This window comes from Crinia signifera, chromosome 19 (genome assembly GCF_055691185.1).
Source record: "Crinia signifera chromosome 19, ASM5569118v1, whole genome shotgun sequence".
NCBI lineage: Eukaryota > Metazoa > Chordata > Amphibia > Anura > Myobatrachidae > Crinia > Crinia signifera.
This window is the reverse complement of record NC_139226.1, coordinates 100,338,849-100,359,161: the sequence shown is the minus strand read 5'-3', so window position 1 is coordinate 100,359,161 and position 20,313 is coordinate 100,338,849. Positions and strand designations below refer to the sequence as shown.

The window sequence follows — 20,313 nt, the reverse complement described above, 5'->3', positions numbered from 1 at the left end:
ATTACTTCTCATCCCATATACAAGCCAGATAGGGGGCCAGATGTACTAAGCTTCGAAAAGTGATAAAATGGAGAGAGATAAACAACCAGCCAATCAGCTTCTGCGTGTCATTACAGGATGTATTTGAATAATAACAGGTAGGAGCTGATTGGCTGGTTGTTTGTCACTTTTTGAAGCTTAATACATCTGGCCCAGTAGATGGACACCAAGACAGACAGAAGACAATGAGTGGAGGCTGCAAAACTTTTTTGTCCTCTTAAAAAAGGAAACCTTACCCAGACCAGAGCTTCCAATGGAACAATGCTCTAATGGATGAATTATATAAGGAACATTTGTACATAATATGGAGGCGCTTGGTTTAATCATTGAGGAGAATTTAAACACATAACAGGGATTTTCCTTAATGACGAGATGGAAAAGTACAAATGTCTGCTAAGCCTCAGCATGGAGCTAGCATTACTCTACATGCAAGCAGACAATACAATTCACTTACAAGGTTCATATAAAGAACAGAGCACATGGCCGCCCTATATTACAATATCAGAAGTATACATCTGCACAAAGCTCCCAGCTTTATAGGAAAGTTATAGGTAAATACATCACGATAGGTGTGCCAGCCGGTGGAGCGATGTAACGTACACACGTGGGGGAACAAGTCCTTACATGGCGCATGGAACTGCATGCTGCAGTCAATGAGATTGTCCCTCCTGACATGCAGCACATTTGATGGGACAACATGGCATGCGCGACTTTAGGTATTCAATATGTGATGTGCATGAGATATAAGTCTGATCGGCATCAGAAGAACATTTTGTACGATGTATTGAAAACTGCCACACGTTGGTGTTGGTAGTGTCAAAATGGCTGCACATTGATGTTGGTTGTGTCAAAATGGCCACCATTTTGGTAGTGTCAAAATGGTGGCAAAATTGCCATATACAGCCTGCATGGTTTAGAGAGTAATTCTGATTCCGCTAGTGAGGATCAGAACAGATGCAAAACAGAAAGCAACAAATAATCGCCGCCTTCCTATAAACCATTGATTGCTTACACTGAGGAAAGCACCATTACTTGTGTCCTGTGTGTGTGCGTGTGTGTATATATATATATATATATATATATATATATATATATATAGTCGGTGACCACAAAAACATTCTTCAAGGAAGTCGACTGTAACAGTTACATTCCATATGAGAGTTGCCATCTCCCTCAGTGGAAAGACAGCATACCATTTGCACAGTTCTGTAGGCTGAGGAGAAACTGCAGTTCCCAAGTAGACTTCGATGAGCAATCCTCAATGTTGGCCAACAGATTCATCGAAAGAGGATATGATCCATTTAGGATCAACACAGCCAGGACCAAAGCTTCTTCCAAATCCCAGGATGAAATGTTATCCACAGCAGTGGTGAATAAACCCAATAAATTAGAAAAACGATCCTTTGTAACACAGTTCAACAAAGAAAATGTTCAAATTCGCAAAATCTTAAATAGACATTGGAACATCCTATTGAAAGACAACATTCTGGGTCCCCATCTTCCCCCAAGACCTGACCTGATATTTCGACGAGCAAAAAATCTGAAGAGTATCATAGCCCCGAGCCAACTTAAAGCTCCTCTGAGCAACGCACCAGAAAAGAATTTTCTGACAAAGACTATACGTTGCACACCATGCAACAAATGTCTTTGTTGCAAATTCATAGAGAAGCCCATATTCGAACTAAAAGTGGGAAAAAAACGGTACTCACTGAACCTCCCTACCACGTGCAACTCCACCTATATCATCTATCGAATCACTTGTGGTTGTGGTGCAATGTATGTTGGGAAAACCAAACGACAAGCTAAGATTCGCATACAGGAGCATATCCGAAATATTAAAAATAAACTTTCGATTCACAGCCTATCACGACACTATATGGACAAGCACAATTCCTCGGTAGATGTAAAAAATTTCTCTTTCACCATTCTGGAACTTGTCACAGCCGATCCGAGAGGCGGGGATAGAGACCTGAAGCTCTCAAAGCGAGAAACGTTCTGGATATATACGCTGAACACCCTGCACCCTAAGGGGTTGAACGAGAATCTAGACATAGTCTCGTTTTTAGGATCTTGATGTTTTTGAACTAAACACATCAACCTTAGTTACCTTATAGTTCACATCTACATGCTAACTTGTTTTTCACTTTTCTCTATAGCACGGCTTTAGCATCCTACTATCGCTACTCACTTTTTATGGGTTATATTCACTGTGTATTAGGTCCTGCATATGGAATTGCACACAGTTAAGCTCACCATGTAGACCCTCTAATTGGGTCTAAAAATATGTCGAGTGTCACCTTCCCTTCTAAATCACTATATTACACTAAGATTGGTCACTTCAATGACACTAACTATTCTACACGGCCTATAAGACACTTTCGGCCTATAAGATTTTCAATTTAAATATGATCTTGTAGATTTTGCAATACTGTTTTAAAAAAATTGGAATTGCACCATGTGTATGCTAGTTGTGTTGAGTTAAGACATTTTTCTCTACCTAAAATATTGGCTTGTATACTTTGCAACATTGTTCTAATATTATATCAGACCTTCTGTATACCAATTCTTCACTTTTTGTAATGATAGGTCAATCAGGATTAAAAAACCAAGACCACATTTGAACATTGTGTTTAACACAATGTATTTCCACATTCAACACTCCATTTCCTACTTTTGCATATTTTTAACTATATCAGTATATTTATTTCCCTATCTATCCACCTCATATAAAAAATTTACTGTCAGGGCATATACCACTACACTGGAGTGTTTTACGATCCGGCATTAGGACTCTAGTGGAATACCTGACACATTCAGGTCTATACGCTCCAGCCCGCCAGCCTATCATGCTGCCTTAATCGGTCTGCGTTCCGGCACTAAGATGCAGTGGAACGCATGACGCGCTAAAGGACTGTACGTCCTTTGATCCGTCTGTCCATCGCTTGCTGCGCCCTCCCCCACGCCCTAACGTCCCATCGTCGTTTCCCTTGTGGAACGCATCGTCGTTTCCCTTATGGAACGCAGGACGTAAACGGGCGCATGCGCACTCGCCGGCATTCACTCCGGTGCTATTTCACTGAGTGACTTTACCTGGTTTATCTTATTCTATAGCGTCCTCACTTTAGCGGAACCCCCTATTATCCTATAGGGAGGCTTTTCCACCTCAATACACTTATTTTCTTAATTATAACTTGGAGGACCGATATCTGTCTATTTCAAACCGGTAGTGACATCACCTCCGCTCAGGTATATAAACTGGTCCATGCTCAACAGCCCTCACACTTCTGTTTGGAAGCTGGAGGACTCACATGGCTTTATTTTGATGCTGGTAGGTTACATTTCTGATTGACCTGTCAAAATTACGTTGCTGTAAAATCATGTTATTGTTTTTTCTTTTTGGATACTGATAAGTTCCATTTTTATGTGGACCTGTCATAAATTGTAAAAAAATTTTTATTGTGCTAGTTCTTGCCAACTAGCAAGACGGTGTAAATTTTATTTTTGTTAATTCTGTCAAGGTGCTGTAAAACCAGCTTTATGTAGCTGGAAAGTTAGCTGTTGAATTCCTATTGTTGGGAGGGCATATTTTGTCTATTCCAAACCATCATTTATTAGTTTGCTATTTCATAGGCTTGAGTGATTTATACCTCACTCACTTATATACACTTATTACCTGAAGGTTGGCTCATACACCTACCCTTGCCAATTAAGGTGATTTTTTATACAGGAGGTGTGATCCATACCTCTCATGCTCACATACACTCAACACTTGAAGGTTGACTCATTTGCTCATCTCTTTACCTTTTGCTAATTAAGGCGAATAGTTATGGATTAATTGATTACCCTTGATCAAATTATTAAATTATTGATAACCTGGTATTGGTTAAAACCCTCGTATATACATTTTGTAGGTTCCAAATAATCCCCCACCCAATCAAAGTGCCGATATCGAGGCTATTCCGTATCGGGTATGTATTTCACCTTTCCTTTCCCTCACTAACTCCTTTTGTCAGTCCTCCTCCGTTAAAGTATTCTATGCTCTGTTTTTTGATCAAATCCCACAGATCTCTATTGAAATACCTTATTTCTCCATGAATTTTTAAAGATTGTTTTAGAATACCGCGATTCTTGGTATGTGAAATTTTCATTTTTTATATACATTTTTACATGTCTATGGCTTATATATTGTATTCTTATGGCATTCTGTACCACCCACAGTATACCCCTGAGGAAGTCTCTTCGGAGACGAAACGCGTTAAGGGTTCTGTTCTTGCGGTGATTCAACAAATTACATTGGAATCAAGCAGATGTCTTCTGATTTTTAATAAATGTTATTTATACATCTATTGTATTATTATTCACCTTTATTGTATTTCTGAAGGTGGTGGTACTTCCAACAGCTCCCTCTACGCTTCTACTGCTTGTTTTTGTCTCATCTCCCACTAACAGGGGAGATTTTGTAGAGGTCGAAGCTCCTAGTTATTGGAAGCGCGATCAAGGTCAACCCCTCTTTTTGCACATATATATATATATATATATATATATATCAAATAAATAAATGAGTGTATATATACTGTATATATAAACAAATACTTGGCCAATCCAATTTACTAATGTGTGTATATTATATATACACATATTATACACAGACACACAAACACATACAGAGTTGAGGAGTAGGGGCCTCCGCTATATGAATCCAGTAACACATCTTAGCTGTAGGACTAGGCTTAAGTGTACCCAGCTACATCAGCGTACGCCAGGAAGAGGCGCCAGTTCTGGAAGGAGCTGTGCCCTGAATCACTCTGGTAGTTCTAGTGATAGAACCTAGGGGGATTGGTAAGAAATAATAATAATTTCCACATAAAAAAAAGGTAACAATGTTTTGTGCATAGAAGACGTCACTATTAAATCCACAACTGTGTCTATCGGGGAACAATTTCTAATATTTAAAGGACCAGTAAATCTCAAATTGACATTTTCAGGTAATGTACAGCACATTGCTTAGTGTTACAGAGTAAGGCATTATGCCCCCCTTTATTACAGTCCCCTGCCAGCATGTAAGAGGGGATAAGTCTGTACTCAGCGGGGATTGTATAAAAAGTGTATAAATACATGCAGGTCTCTGTGTAAGAAAGAACGGTACTTATGTAGTATCTGGGCTGCCGATTTTGTGATTGTATGCTTTACCTTAAGGCATAAAATCAGATGCGATGCAATGCGATTCGATGTGATTTTGAATAGGATTCAATGTTAAGAAGGTCCTGTTCATTTCCCCACTATCCAAGTGGGCATAGAGTTGATTTTATATAGCGTGGCGAGCGCAGCGAGCCACCGAGCCCGAAGCGTGGCGAGCGAAGCGTGGCGAGCCCCGCGAGGGGACGCATATTTTTTTAAAAAGTATTCTGTGTCCCCTCGCGGGGCTCGCTACGCTTGCCACGCTTCGGGCTTCGGTGGCTCGCTACGCTCGCCACAGGTTTATATCCAACTCCATGCCCACTTGGATAGTGGGGAAAGGAAAAGGACCCCTTTTACCCATTGAATTCTATGTTAAAATGGACTCAGACCATTTTAACATTGAATCCTATGGAAAAATCTTGACCATCGCATACGATTTGGTCGCATGCGATGCGATGCGATCCGATTTCTAAATCGGACGCCCAGATACTACATAAGTACCGAAAGAACTATGGGGGATATTATGGTTGATTCACGGATGGTGTAATGGTTAGCATTACTGCCTCACAGCGCTGAGGTCATGGGTTTGATACCCACCATGGCCCTAACTGTGCGGAGTTTGTATATTCTCCCCGTGCTTGCGTGGGTTTCCTCCGGGTACTCCAGTTAGCGCTCGGTAAAGGGTTAGGACCTCGCGGCTCACAATGAGCATGCTCATTAGTTATCAAAGCCATCACTGGTGGAATTAAGGAACACCGCGGATGAGGTGACTGCTGGATACCGCCGGACAGGAAAGTAATGTTAAATATTGGCAGCAGGTTTGTAAGCATTATACAGAATTTATGTGTCTGTTATGGCGCCACCATTCGTTATCACCATGCAATAAAACACCTTCCTTTTCTCTTTTTAGAGACAGATGAATTCTTTGTTATTGATTATTCTCTATAGAAAAACTTCAAAAAGACATATATAGTGCAACACTGTCCAAACAATATAATTTTATTTATTCAAGGGTCCACTCACATCAAAGAGACGTTTTAATTTGCATGTATATCAATCCAGTGGCAATCTGCTTTCCACATTGATTCTTCGAACCGGTTAAAGCTAGAAGGGGAACTTAAAGTGCAGATATCTCTGCAATCCCCATCCCTGCCACCTCCTGCGCCAGGGCCGCCCCGATACTTGGGAATGGCACGGTGACTATGCAAGTCGCCGAAGCCATTCGCAAAGGGGACCTGCACATGCGCATAATAGACCATGGGCATACGCAGTCCCCAATAAAACATTGGGAAGGGGCCTAACTTGCACCGCTCCGGGGACAGTGGCAGGTGGGTAGTTTGACTGTGGCTGTACATCTGTCAAACCGTAACGCAGGAGTCCTAAGGCGAGCTCAGGGAGGACAGAAACCTCCGGTGGAGCAGAAGGGCAATTAGAAAGTAAAGGTGGTATTCAATCCGGGTTTCCGACTGGCGGAATGTCCCGGCAGTCGGAAACCCGGGCCGTTTTCGCCCAGCTCGACTGAATCTTGACAGCCCATGTTCCGGCTGTCGAGTGTTAGTAAGTGGGCGTGTCACCGAAAGCAGCCGTGGATTCTCAAGAAAGGTCTGTGGATTCGAAAATCCACTGCAGTTTCCAACAAAACAGATCCGACATTATGGGAAACTGCCTGCAATGCTGTCACAAACATCAGCATTGAATAGGAAATACCGTCCGGCATTGAATATCGGATCAATTTACTATAGCTTCCAAAACTTAAAAGAGGTGATAATGCTCATAGCAACCAATCAGATTCTGTCTATAATTTTCTATTATGAAATACAATAACCATCCATTCACATCCTTACGGAATCCCTGTACGGGAAGTGGGCAGGCAACTGACGTCAGCTGCCCGCCCCCTGCCTCACCATTCCAGCTACATGGGAACTCCCAGCATTTTCCCAGGAATGCCCACGAGATGCGGGGCATTCCCATGGGTGCAGCCTATCGCTGCCACCCCACGACCCCTCTGCTCAGTGCTAATGGGACGGTGAACAAGCAGTTCACCACGCCCGCTCGCACCAAGCGGCTGCACATGCAAATAACAGTTTATGCACAGTCGCTCACCATTGCCCCCTTGCACGAACACACAGAGGAGCGTACAGATCAGAATAAGGGCCATTGTGTCTATTTTATAATAAGGCTAGTAATGCAGGGGATGGCTGCATATTAAACTTCTGTCAGCAGCTAATTTGTAGATCAATCGCGGCCCGATGTTTAATAATTAAGAGCCAGCTCATCACATTTTCTCCTCTATGCCAATGAAGCATTGCTTCCCAAAAACCAGCTGCTACAAATTAAGATATCATCTCCACTAAAGCAAAGTTGGCTCCTTTAAAGGGTGGTTTATTTTCCACTAGCTAGTGTATTACTCAATCCTCTGTATAACCATTGTCACGGTCTTGCATGCAGGATTTACATCCAATACGCGGAGGAAATGACAAGTACAGGGTGTCTTAGACCCCTTTGTTTTATACAGTGGGTATGACAAGACTGGGGAGTCAATGACAGGACTCAGGGGGCTGCAGATCCCGTCATGCAAAGCTTTTCCAAAAGCTTCACTATGGCAGCAACGTTTAAAAAAAAAACAACAATGCCCAGATTCAGATTTTATTATTATAATTAGTCACTCGGACTCATTAAAGTTTCTTTGGCAGCGTCAGCCTGGAAAATCTAAGCAAGGTTTTGTCCGATCCCATAGTTTCACATATAAGCAAGGGTCTTATTTATTGCAAACGCTTTACAGATCCCGCTAAATGATTATACACCCGGCTCTTAAACGCCTCCCGAAATTAACCCTGTCTGATCTGGAAGTGTGAGCCAACGGGTCAAGTTGTCCTCTGCAGTATTTGGCAATAATAAACATAAACAGACTGAAATGGCAGCAATCTCATATCACCTACCTGGGGATCAAACTACCCAGTGACCTCGCCCGACTGTATTCACTAAACTATCACCCCCTTCTCAAATCCCTCCGTATAGATTATAATAACTGGCAAAATAAACAATTATCATGGTTAGGTAGAATGAATATCATCAAAATGAACTCCCTTCCAAAACTGCTTTATGTCCTCCAAACACTACCCATCTCAATCCCGGAAGAGTGGTTTAGAACCATAAAAAAACTAACGCAGCAATTTATTTGGCTGCGTGAAGCACCAAGAATAAAACGTGAAGTACTGTCGAGAAACACCCAGACAGGCGGCTTCAAACTACCAGATATTAAAGACTACTACTATGCTATCCATTTAAATAGAGTCCTAGACTGGACGAGAAGCAGGACCTCCAAACAGTGGGTAGAGCTTGAGGGAATATGTGCCCAACAGTACCCTGAGATCTTCCCATGGCTCCCTAAACTGAACAAACCCCCGCCCTCCCACCCAACTATTCCAACAACACTTGCAATCTGGAAATCTTTAAGGAGAAACCCTCTCATCTCCTCAGAATTCGGCCCTCTGACCTCTTTCATCTACAACCCGGAATTCCAACCAGGGTTAAACATTCCTGACTTCTCTCAATGGGCTCTGGAGGGACTGTTTAGGGTGGGCCAGATGGTGAGCAACTCAGGCATCCGCTCATTCTCGGAGATCCAAACTAAATGGGAGGTCCCAACCAAAGATTTTTGGAAATACCTCCAAGTTCGGCACTACTTACAAACAGGCTCCAGGCTACCCCCCTCCACTAGAGAATTAACCGCATTTGAAAGGCTATGCGTTGCTGCGAGTAACCCTACCCACACAATTTCACTATTATATAAACTTCTCCACAACTCAAATACCAACATACCGACATCATTCACACGGGCTTGGGAACGGGATCCAGGTCTCACCATCTCCGATAGAGAGTGGGAAAGCATCTTTTTGAAAGCTCACACTAGCTCAACCTGCATTCAAATTAGAGAAACGCAATATAAAATCATAATGCGCTGGTATAGACACCCATCTCTATTACATAAGATGAACCCAAGCATCTCTGATATTTGCTGGAGATGTAGGCAGGCCACAGGCACCTTCATCCACATATGGTGGGATTGCCCGCTCATCACGGGTTTCTGGACGGATGTCGTCGAGACATCGCAAAAAATTATCCACACGCCCCTCCCTAGCAGTCCAGCCTTCTGGTTACTAAATTTTTCTACTATCCCGATCTCCTCATATAAAACATCCTTGCTTAAGCACCTGAGCAACGCGGCGAGAGCATGCGTACCGATCTTATGGAAATCTACAATCCCCCCTACACGGAGATCTTGGTTTAGTAGAATCGAGTACTACATGTCCATGGAGGACATTCTCTTATCTGCAGTTGATAAACACACTGAATTTGCGGCCACCTGGCTTCCATGGCTGGACTATAAAATAACACAAGATTATAAAGATCACGCATTCCAGCAACTAGCTTAGTAGAGACTCACTAATATTGTTGATACCTACAAGTACCCATCCTGGGTCACCCGGGAGAGGTCAGATCCCCTCCCCCCCCACTCACCATCCCCCTCACCTACCCCCCCCTTTTTTTTCTCTGTTCCCCATCCCCTGCTTCTCTTCCCGCCCCTCTTTTCCTGTTATACAAGTTACCAACAGAGAGAATTATAGTACGGAAGCGGCTCTCTCATGCACTTTCCTTTCTAGCCTCACTTTCCCTCTTTCGATGTCTCAGGTTTACAGTGTCTATTTAGCAACCATTGGAAGAGTTCGCAGACCCTTCACTTACTCGGAATGTAAACTGATGTTACTTTGCATTCTCGCTGCGTCGAGAGAGAGAGAAATAACCGTATTCTTATACTGCATGGATACATTGTTAACTCTCTGTTAATTTCAATAAAAACAGAATATACAAAAAAAAAACAGACTGAAATATCATTTGCTGCTTGTGTTTAGTATTCCCTGGTTGATTAATCACAAGTGTTTTTATGTTGTTTTTAGTTACCCAGGAAATTTCTTCAACAAAGAAAATGAAAAAAATAAAATAAAATAAGCGGTTTACCACCAATTAGCTAACAGATCATGCAATGCTATCAAAATGAATTCTGAAGGGTTACAAAATAATGTTTGGATATACAGCAATATAGAGCTTCAACATAAAGGCGCTAGATACATTGATAGTAACATACTGTATTGGTTGCATTATATAGTAAAGTCAGTGTTTATGGATGTGGTATAGACTTTTACTGGAATATGGCAGTGTGCATTAGCAACCAATTTTAAGATTACCTTTAGCTGTCACGGCTATACAACTCTTTTACAGTTATAAACACTTTGGATGGGATGTAAGAGCGTTCAAATTCGGCAGCAGCGAGGGATGCCTGCTGAACTTTTTTTTTTTCTTCTAAATAATTGCCACTTTAAAATACGGACGCTGTTACATCAGCCATGTAATTTTTTTTGATCAAATTAACGCTTTGAGTGTCAACATTGCTGTGAGTGATCCTCAAAATAGCCGCTAAAAATTCCAGCGCCGCTCACAGCGACTGTTTTTTTTTGGGGGGGTTGAAATATTTAACTAAACCTCAATGAATTGACTTTGGCTGTATTTGTATTTATTTAGACTAAAAGAACAGTCGCTGTGAGCGGCGTTGGCATTTTTATCGGATATTTTGAGGATCTCTCACAGCAACATTGGGTTCAAATAATATCTGATCATGGAAACAAAAAATACAAAACGAATCCATAAAATTATTTAGATTTCAGCATAAATTGGAAAATTCATTAGTCATTCAGTTCTTTCGGTACTTGTTTCCTAGCACAGCGCCAGCGATTCTAATTGTGTACATCGGTTCCGAAAAAATCGGGTCGATCGCATCGCATGCAACCAAATCGCATGCGATGCGACCGACCCGATTTTTATATTGGAACCAATGTAAAATGGTCCCTGAGACCCGATTTTACATTGGACCCAATGTTAAATGCACCCAGATCCCAATTTTCATTGTATACCCACCCTGAGGGGTCAAATGTTCCCCCATTGTTAACGCCACCCCACGATGAATGCCAACCCGAAGCGTGGCGAGCACAGCGAGCCCGTGAGGGGCGGTGGTACGTGTCCTCCGACCTTTTCATACCCCCACTATCCACGTCGGCATGGAGTTGATTTTATATAGTGTGGCGAGAGCAGCGAGCCACCGAGCCGGAAGCGTGGCGAGCGCAGCGCGGGGTTGTGCATTACTTCACAGGTATTACGCGTCCCCTCGCCGTGCTTCGGGCACGGTGGCTCGCTGCGCTCGCCACACTATATAGAATCAACTCCACGCCGACATGGATAGTAGGGGTAAGGCGTTCATCGTGGGGTGGCGTTAACAATGGGGGGGCATTTCACATACAAATTACCCATCAGGGTGGGTATTCAATCCAAAATCGGGTATGGTGGGCCATTTAACATTGTTCCCTATGTATAATCGGGTCCATCGCATTGGTCGCTTTGTATACCGTTATAATGGCATACAATGGACCCGATTTTACATAGGAATTTAACATTGAGTACAATGCATACAATGTAAAATCGGGTCGGTCGCATCGCATGCCATTATAATGGCATGTGATGGACCCGATTTTACAATTGTCGGGAAAGGTGAAAAAAAGCCCGAAATCGCGTCAGTCTTAACTTAAGGTATGCGATGGGACCCGATGGGCGCTGTGCTAGGAAACAAGTACCGTTCTTTCTGCTGGTTTTCCTCATACAGATCTTCAAGTGTCTTCTAACATACATAATCATCGATAGCATTGGGTGGCGTGCCTTGTATAATATTTTGTTTTTCTAATAACGCTCACTAAAATTATACCCGCTTTGTAAGCAGATATTACCACCTGGATGACAGGTCATCATTAAAAATATGTATCTGAAGCAAGATTTTATAAAACGTTCTCATGAGGAATACGGGAAGAGCGTACAATAAAAATGTATGAAACCGCTAAACTGAAAACACAACATGACTTAAATGAAACCTCTAAGGTTAAATTCTCCAGCGTATAAGAATAATTCACGTGTCAGCACTGAGGGAGACAGGCAGACTTCTGTGTAGGAAGCTTTTTGTGCGTCTTGTTGTATAGGAAAGGAAGCCCTGTATGACAGCAGCCAACACTTATGGAGGATTAGACAAAACTTGCACAGTAAGTATGTAAGTAATTACAGTCTGAGCGGTATTCAGAGGAATGGCAGTAAAGGGATAGAATGTGGAAAATCATCCACAAAAATAATTATTTCCTTTAGTCTGTTGACTTTTTAAATAGAGAACAAACTATGGGGGTGATTCAGATCGCATCGGGCCGAATCCGGTCCCCTGGCTGATGGTGGAGGTCTGTGCAGGCACAAATATACGCATGCGCAAACCCCCTGAGCCAGGGCGGTCGCTCCATTATGGGAGGGGAGGGTTAGACAGCAGGGGAACCCCCGGCCTTTTACAGTTGCGCCCATAGAGATGCTAGGTGTACCCCTGCGAACACAGGAGTTACATTGCCATCACTGTCCTCAGCGCCCACCCTGATTTCGGCCATTTGCAAAGGTAAAAAAAAATAAATAAATCGGTACTTGTTTCCTAGCAAGGCCACACCGATTTGCATCGGGGTGGTCGTGTCGGAAAAATCGCGTCGGTCGCATCGCATGCGACCAAATCGCATGCGATGCGACCGACGCGATCGACCCGATTTTTAATTGAATCAAATGTGAATAGGGTCCCTGGGACCCTATTTTACATTGGATTCAATGTAAAATATTCCCCAGACCCCCAATTTTACCCCCTCAACGCCACCCCACGATTGACGACAACCCGAAGCGTGGCGAGCGCAGCGAGCCCGCGAGGGGCGGCGGTGCGCGTCCTCCGACCTTTTCATACCCCTACTATCCACGTCGGCGTGGAGTTGAGAATATAAAGTGTGGCGAGCGCAGCGAGCCACCGAGCCCAAAGCGTGGCGAGCGCAGTGAGCCCCGCGAGGGGACGCGTATAACTTCACAGGTATATGCGTCCCCTCGCCACGCTTCGGGCTCGGTGGCTCGCTGCGCTCGCCACACTTTATATTCTCGACTCCACGCCGACGTGGATAACAGGGGTATGAAAAGGTCGCGCACCGCCGCCGCTCGCCACGCTTCGGGTTGGCGTCAATCGTGGGGTGACGACGGGGCCATATCCAATGTGAAATGGGTCATATTGGCCCATTTCACATTGTTTCCTATGTGAGATGGACTTAATCAAGTCCATCTCATCTTGTGCCATTATAATGGCACAAGACCGACGCGATGCTCCCGATTTCAATGTTAAAAATAATTTAACATTGAAGCCTATGGCAAAATCGCGGGCATCGCGTCGGTCGCGTCGGGGGAAATGTTAATGCACGCGACCGACGCGATGCCCCCGATTTTGCCTTTGCCGGCAAAATGGACCTGATTTCAAAGGAAATCGGGTCCATCGCGGGCATCGTGTACCTTAACTTTAAGGTACACGATGCCCGCGATTGTGGCCGTTCTAGGAAACAAGTACCAAAAAATCAGCTGAAGGTGAGCGACCATGGAATGATTTTTCTTTCGTGCTGTAGATTGCGAGACTCACATGCTAGTTCAGGTATTCGCACAGTGGGGGGCCGGTATTTAACAGGGCAGCGGTTACCTGCTCGCAGGGCTGTGTATGTTCGCAGAATGGATGCGGCGCGACCATTTCGGGGGCACGTCCTCGGCTGCAGCGGATATCCCGTATGCAGCTGCAATGCCTCCTGCATTCTACTTCCATTGGCAAAAGGGCTACTCAGAACTTTGGTAATCCGCTGATCTGCGATGGAGGCTGCCCCACTGTACGCAGCCGCCGGCGGGAGCCTCCATGCGGATCCATGTAGCAGCGGTTCTGGTATATTTTTGCAAACCAACTGCATTCGGCTGTGAATAAATTTAGTTACAGTACATCCTGTAACACAAAAGTGCACAGTTTGCAAGTTCCCAGTTTTCCCAACATCAAATGCAAATGGATGTAGTAGAAATAAAGTTTTTCTTTTGTCGAATAAATACAACTTTATTAAAGTTGTCTGCGACCTTTGACATGTCCTATAAAGTAAAATGAGAAAGTGTCCCCCCCCCCCTCCCCCCAGGATGTAGGATATTATGACACGCTCGATCTTCCCTTATTCATGTGGCTTTATGCATTCTGTTTAAATACTTTCCCTGTGTGTGTCATTGTTCTAATTACAGTATAGGCCTGTGGTCTACATCACAAGAAAGAGTCACTGATTAGAGGAATTGGAAGCAGGCTGCCAACCATCGCTCTAAGCTACCAATCTGATACATTCCGTCACACACTAATGACATGTCATTCATTCTACATGCTATGTGACACGGCTAAATACCATTATACATTATTGGTTACAGTTTTGTGGCTGGGACTGCATCTTTACACATGAAAGTAATGTGGAAGATCCAGTCCAGGTTATAGAGCAGCAGCAAGAAAACTGATGTGATCACGGTTGGGCTGATTAGCAGCACCGGTGGCTTCCTAATAAAAGTGTTTCCTGGGCAGGAGGTCATTGCTCCTGATGGTGGAATATCTGCCCAGGTGATAGGCCTGGGTGTGGGCTATAGTAGGGACCACTGGAGCCTTCTGGACAGTTTGACCTATGCTGTGATTACCTGTGTGCTGCAATGCTGTAACTATACTTGCCTATTCTGTGTACCTGGTATACTGTCACCTGCTCCAAAAATAAAGACCAAGACTTCATCTTGATTCAGTGCATGTGATTCCTCGTCACAGAATGTAAGCATTCATGATAGTTTGGTTTATATGTTAGCATTTATTGTGTATCATACAGAGGTCTGTAATTACTTACTGACGTCACTTTGTCCTTGATAGCTCTTTGGACAAGGAATATGGCTGCCCTCAAGATATTCCTTAAATCGTCCTTGGAAGTTGTACTGGGCATGTCAGACAGTTTCTTGTACATTGCCAGTAAGGCATCTTCCCTATAAGACCAAGTCTTGGAGTAAGCTCCAGCAACCTGATCAGAAACAAGTACAAATACATTCATAAAAAACATTCATGTGACCCTGTCTGAGATGGGAGTTCTATTGAAGATGGGCTGTTGCCCATAGCAACTGGTCAGATTATATTATCTTAATTGGTTGCCCATAGCAGCATCCCATCTTAGTAAATAAAACCCAATGAGTGCATTACTTGGTTCCCTTCTCCGTGTATAGGCATTCAAGTGTTATACCATGGGCGTCATACTTACCAAACCTTCTCCAAACACTTCAATGGCAGATCCGGCTTCTCTCAATGCTTTCTCCGTCAGTGGTTCTGGCTCACCGGTGATCCTGCTCCTGGGGGTATCAGCAGCAAAATCTTCATTTATCTCTGGCTCCAGATAAGTGAAGTCGTCGTCTTTATTTTTCCGCTGAGCTGGGAGAGGTCGCTCGTCATAGGGTAAAGCATCAACCTTAGAGTAATACAGAACAGGTTCTAAACAAACCAACCGAAGATCACTCTCAAGTTACACAAACATTGTCCTCGGATTCACCAAACTGATACAAGAGTAGGTCCTCGGCATTATCCTAGGTAGGGACGAGGCAACGAGGACCACTCTGCATGATGCCTTTAAACGGTAACTCCTGAAGTTGTGTGCAAATGTAAAGCATAACCTCATTTATAGATTGCTTTGAGATTGTGACTTTCTGGGTTTCTCGCAATTGTTCCCGATGTTGCAGGTATGTTTTTCCTCTCTCCCCCACTTCTTCCTCCCATATCCATTTCTCTTATTCTTCCTGCAATATATGTCACTACCTTATTTTTCCTGTTTCTCCTAGCTCTCTCCCCCTCTTCCTCCCATGTCTCTCTTACTCTGTTTCTATCATCTCATTGTCTCTTTTGTACTTTATCTCTTTCTTTCTCATAGTAAGAGGTTTCTGGGATGTAGAGGGCAGCGTAGTTGTCAGGTGGTGGAGTGCAGCATAGTAGTGGTTGCTGGCCAGTGCAGCACAGAAGGGTAACTGGGTGGTAGCATAGTACAGATTACTGAATGGTGGTGGGGGGGGGGGGGGGGGGGGAAGGCAGCAGCAGCATAGTAGGGGTTGCAAGGTGTAGAGGACAACAGTGTAGGGATGGTGGGTGATGAAGGACAGTAGTTGGGTGGGTGGTAAGATGGAGCATAGTCGGAAGGTCGACAAAAAGCATTAGGCTGACAATGGAAAGGTCGACAGTCAAAAGGCTGACATTAGTTTTTCACGTTTTTTTCTGTCCCAGATTTCGTCACTGACACAGTATCAGTGTACCGGGTCCCCTTGCTGTGCTCGCCATGCTTCGTGCACTATTATATTCTCCCTCCACGACCTAGAGCAGTGATGGCTAACCTTGAAACTCCAGCTGTTGTTGAACAACACATCCCAGCATGCCCTGCTAGTTTTACTATTTGGCCATGCTAAAACTGATGCAGGGCATGCTGGGATGTGTAGTTCAACAACAGCTGGAGTGTCAAGGTTAGCCATCACTGACCTAGTGGGACATGACCTATTTCATGTGTCCAACTAATGAATGTCGACCTTCATAGCGACCGATCCCGCTGTGTCGCCTTGCCATTTAAGTGCATGTAACTATTGTCACCGTCTTTCCGTGTTGACCCTCCGTAAAATATATGGCCAAACGTACATTCAGAAATCTACTATTATAAGACATCCCCAAAAATATGCATCCAGGTAATGATCAAAATTCGGGGTATTCCAGAACTTACATTTACATTTGGGGCAATTGCTGCTGGGGCTGGAGCAGGAGGGGGGGAAGGAGAACGCAGCTGGGGGTTTGGTTTTGGAGAAGACACTTTTGGTAGTTTTTCTGGCACCGCTTGTCGCTCCTTCTTTTTCTTCTTTTCCAAACTCCTGTCCCGATCAGGCTGTGGAGAAGCTGCCGCTTTGTGCTGCTGCTGCTGCTGTAGGTTATGCGGGGGCTCCAGCGGTTCCAGAGATGGCTCCGGAGCTCTTCGTATCTTAAGGGTAAATAAGAGAACAAGAAAGTTGCTTGTATGTAACATTAGATAGCAACGGGGGATCTGCAATACATGGAAGGAGTTGTACTAACAGTTTGTATATTCCTTAATGGAAGTTGGAAGCCGCAACGATTTCACAAAGGCCTTTAATCAATACTATTTAATGTTGGTTCCATTATACGTTTGCAGTCTGGGGGAGAACGCTATTGGTGAAAGCATTTCTCCACAATTGGACTATTTTGGTGATTAGTCTGAATAGAGAGCAGCTTGTATTTAGTTGGCTTTCACTAGAACACAGTGCTAGAGACTTTATTGCTACCTCAAAATGCTAACCAATAATGGGGCTAATTCAGCTGACAATGCTGATTAGCGGAAACCACTAATAGGCGATATTCGATAATCTGTGCATGCGTGCACACTGCAGAAGGCGCGCGCAAGGACTTACTGCAGTCACATTCAGGAAAATGCAACTGCAGTGTAAGTGCTAGTGGGGGGGGGGGGGGCTGCGACATGGCATTGGGCAGGCGACGACGCGGCGGAGAGTGGGCACGGTCTGGAAAACACTGACTGTTTGCAGGGTGGGCTGCGGTAGCTTTGTGACATCACATGCAGCCTCTGTGATCCAGAACATGGGGGCCTTCGTAGATAGGCAGCACAGGCAGGAGGCTACCAATAATAATGGAAGCATTTTGCTCATTTGTAAAGCAATCGCATCATTGGGAGCAACCCAGCATGGGGTAAATTTACTAAAGCTTCTAAAAATGAAGAGAGGGGACATGGTCTATAGCAACCAATCAGATTCGGTCTATCATTTTCTACGATGCAATAGAGCAGGCATGTCCAAACTATGGCACGCCAGCTGTTGTGAAACTACAATTCCCATCATGCCTTGCCACAGTTTTGCTATTAGGGATTGCTAACACTATGGCATTGCATGCTGGGATGTGTAGTTTCACAACAGTTGGAGTGCCACAGTTTGGACATGCCTGCAATAGAGAAATGATAGCCCGAACCTGATTGGTTGCTATGGGCAACATCACCTCTTTTTAGAAGCTTCAGAAAATGTAAATTTACGAAGGTCGGTTGTATATGGCTGATACCCGTACGAACAGGATCGACCATGTTCGGCCCGACAATGCGTATGGAGAAGACAACAAATTTACGAAGCTGCCGTATTCTCCAGATTTGTATTTTCTGATGTCGTAGCTGTTCGTATTTGGGCGCCAAATACCTATGAGCCACCGGCATCGTACGGATCTGTCAGATCCGAGTGATGCTGGCCAGTGTAAAAAAATAAAAATAAAATAGAATAAATAAATCATTTAAAAAGAAAAAACCCACCCATTTAGTTTTAGAAGTATTTGCAACTGCCCTTCCCTTCTGGATATCCGGTCGCCAATACTTTACCAGAAAGATTTACCAACAAACGTCAGATATCAAACGTAAAACTTGCTGCTTATTTTGAGCTGAATTCTAGAATAAAGACTTGTTGGTTCCTCCCTTGGTGGTAATAATATATAATGTAGTATAGTGTACAATTAGCTGCTCTATTCTTGTAGTATAACAAACTTAGCCATCCTATTCTTATAGTAGAATATAAAATTAGTATAACAGAAACATAGCTACTCTATTATTGTGTGGTGCCAAACATTCCGGAGACCCAGTACACGGAGCAACCAGTGCTCCTGGAATCAGGCTTTGCAAGGTCAGGATCTATCGTCACCATGGAGGGAGCAGAGATCCTTAATAACTCAAATACAAGTATTTTGACACCTTCAACCACAGCAGCTTTAGGAGCGTATGAGCACAAATCAATGTAAAATAGGATTGTAGCCAAACACAAACTACTACTGAGATCAGGAACTGCATAACTCAGATGTCGGAATGATGGGAACAGTTCTGCACTTGTTTTATTTGATGTATGATGGGGATATGGTCAATAGGTCGACAAATAGTAGGTCAACACCACTAGGTCGACATACATGAAGGTCTACATGACTGAAGGTCGACATGGGTTAGGTCGACAGGGTGATTAAGTTGTGAAGCATTAGGTCGACATGGGGTTATTCACTGTTTTTGAGCCGACATGTGCCGACAGGCGGTATTTCATGCCCTACCACCCACTAGGGCGTGGTGGGAGAATAAAATAGTGTGCCAAGCGAAGCGAAGTGAAAAACCCTATGTCGACCTTCCCCATGTCGACTTAATGCTTGTAGACCTAATGACCATGTCGACCTAACATATGTCGACCTTCAGTCATATCAACTTAATGCTTGTCGACCTAGTTGCTGTCTATCCAATACCCTTATGATCTCATCCAACCTCTGTGTTTTGTGCAATTTGGATACTGGTTTGACTTGGGTCTACACATTGGCCCTTATTCAGATCTAATCGCAGTACAAATTGGTTTGGAAAATGGGCAAAAACATGTGCACTGCAGGTGGGGCAGATGTAACATGTGCAGAGAGAGTTAAATTTGGGTGAGTTATTTTGTTTCTGTGCAGGGAAAATACTGGCTGCATTATTTTTACACTGCAATTTAGATTTCAGTCTTAATACTCCCCACCCAAATCTAACTCTCTCTGCACATGTTACATCTGCCCCACCTGCAGTGCACATGGTTTTGCCCATTTTCCAAACAAATTTGTACTGCGATCAGATCTGAATAAGGCCCAATATGTTCTATCAAATCCTCATCTCCTGCTTCAATGTGTGAGCACATTCATTATCATGGAGGCTGCTCACTGTAGCAGGAGAGGAGTGTGGCGATCCTGCAGGAACAAGTGACCTCTCCTCGCATCCAACTAGGTGAGTGAGGACAGGAAGTTTTGCGACAGGGCCAGTAGTCCTAGACAGTAGTAGTATGTATGAGGGAGGACCAGTTAGCATGTGACAGGGACCATCATGATGTGAGAAGAGGCATGAAAGAGACAGGAAGTCACAAACTGAGAGTTATAAGGAACAAGGTTCTCCAGCAGCACAGAGTGGGGGAAATTTACTAAAGGAAAAAATAGGTGTATTTGTATCCAGAAATACACTTATTTTTGACATTTACTATCCCGAAAATACGGCAATTCGTATTTGTATTGATAGCACATCAATACGAATACGAATTGCC

The 20,313-nt window shown here is 43.8% G+C and overlaps 1 protein-coding gene across 2 annotated transcripts in view; it reads right to left on the bottom strand.

The window, feature by feature from the left end:
* CEP104 (centrosomal protein 104) overlaps nucleotides 1–20,313 on the bottom strand; it is a 101,749-nt gene that overhangs the window by 54,177 nt on the left and 27,259 nt on the right. For both annotated transcript variants that reach the window (XM_083163016.1, XM_083163017.1), the window contains exons 9-11: nucleotides 16,944–17,195; nucleotides 15,453–15,656; nucleotides 15,051–15,218 (exon numbers count right to left, since the gene is read on the bottom strand). In XM_083163016.1, the coding sequence (XP_083019142.1) occupies nucleotides 15,051–15,218; nucleotides 15,453–15,656; nucleotides 16,944–17,195 (624 nt within the window). The remainder of the gene's footprint in view (nucleotides 1–15,050; nucleotides 15,219–15,452; nucleotides 15,657–16,943; nucleotides 17,196–20,313) is intronic.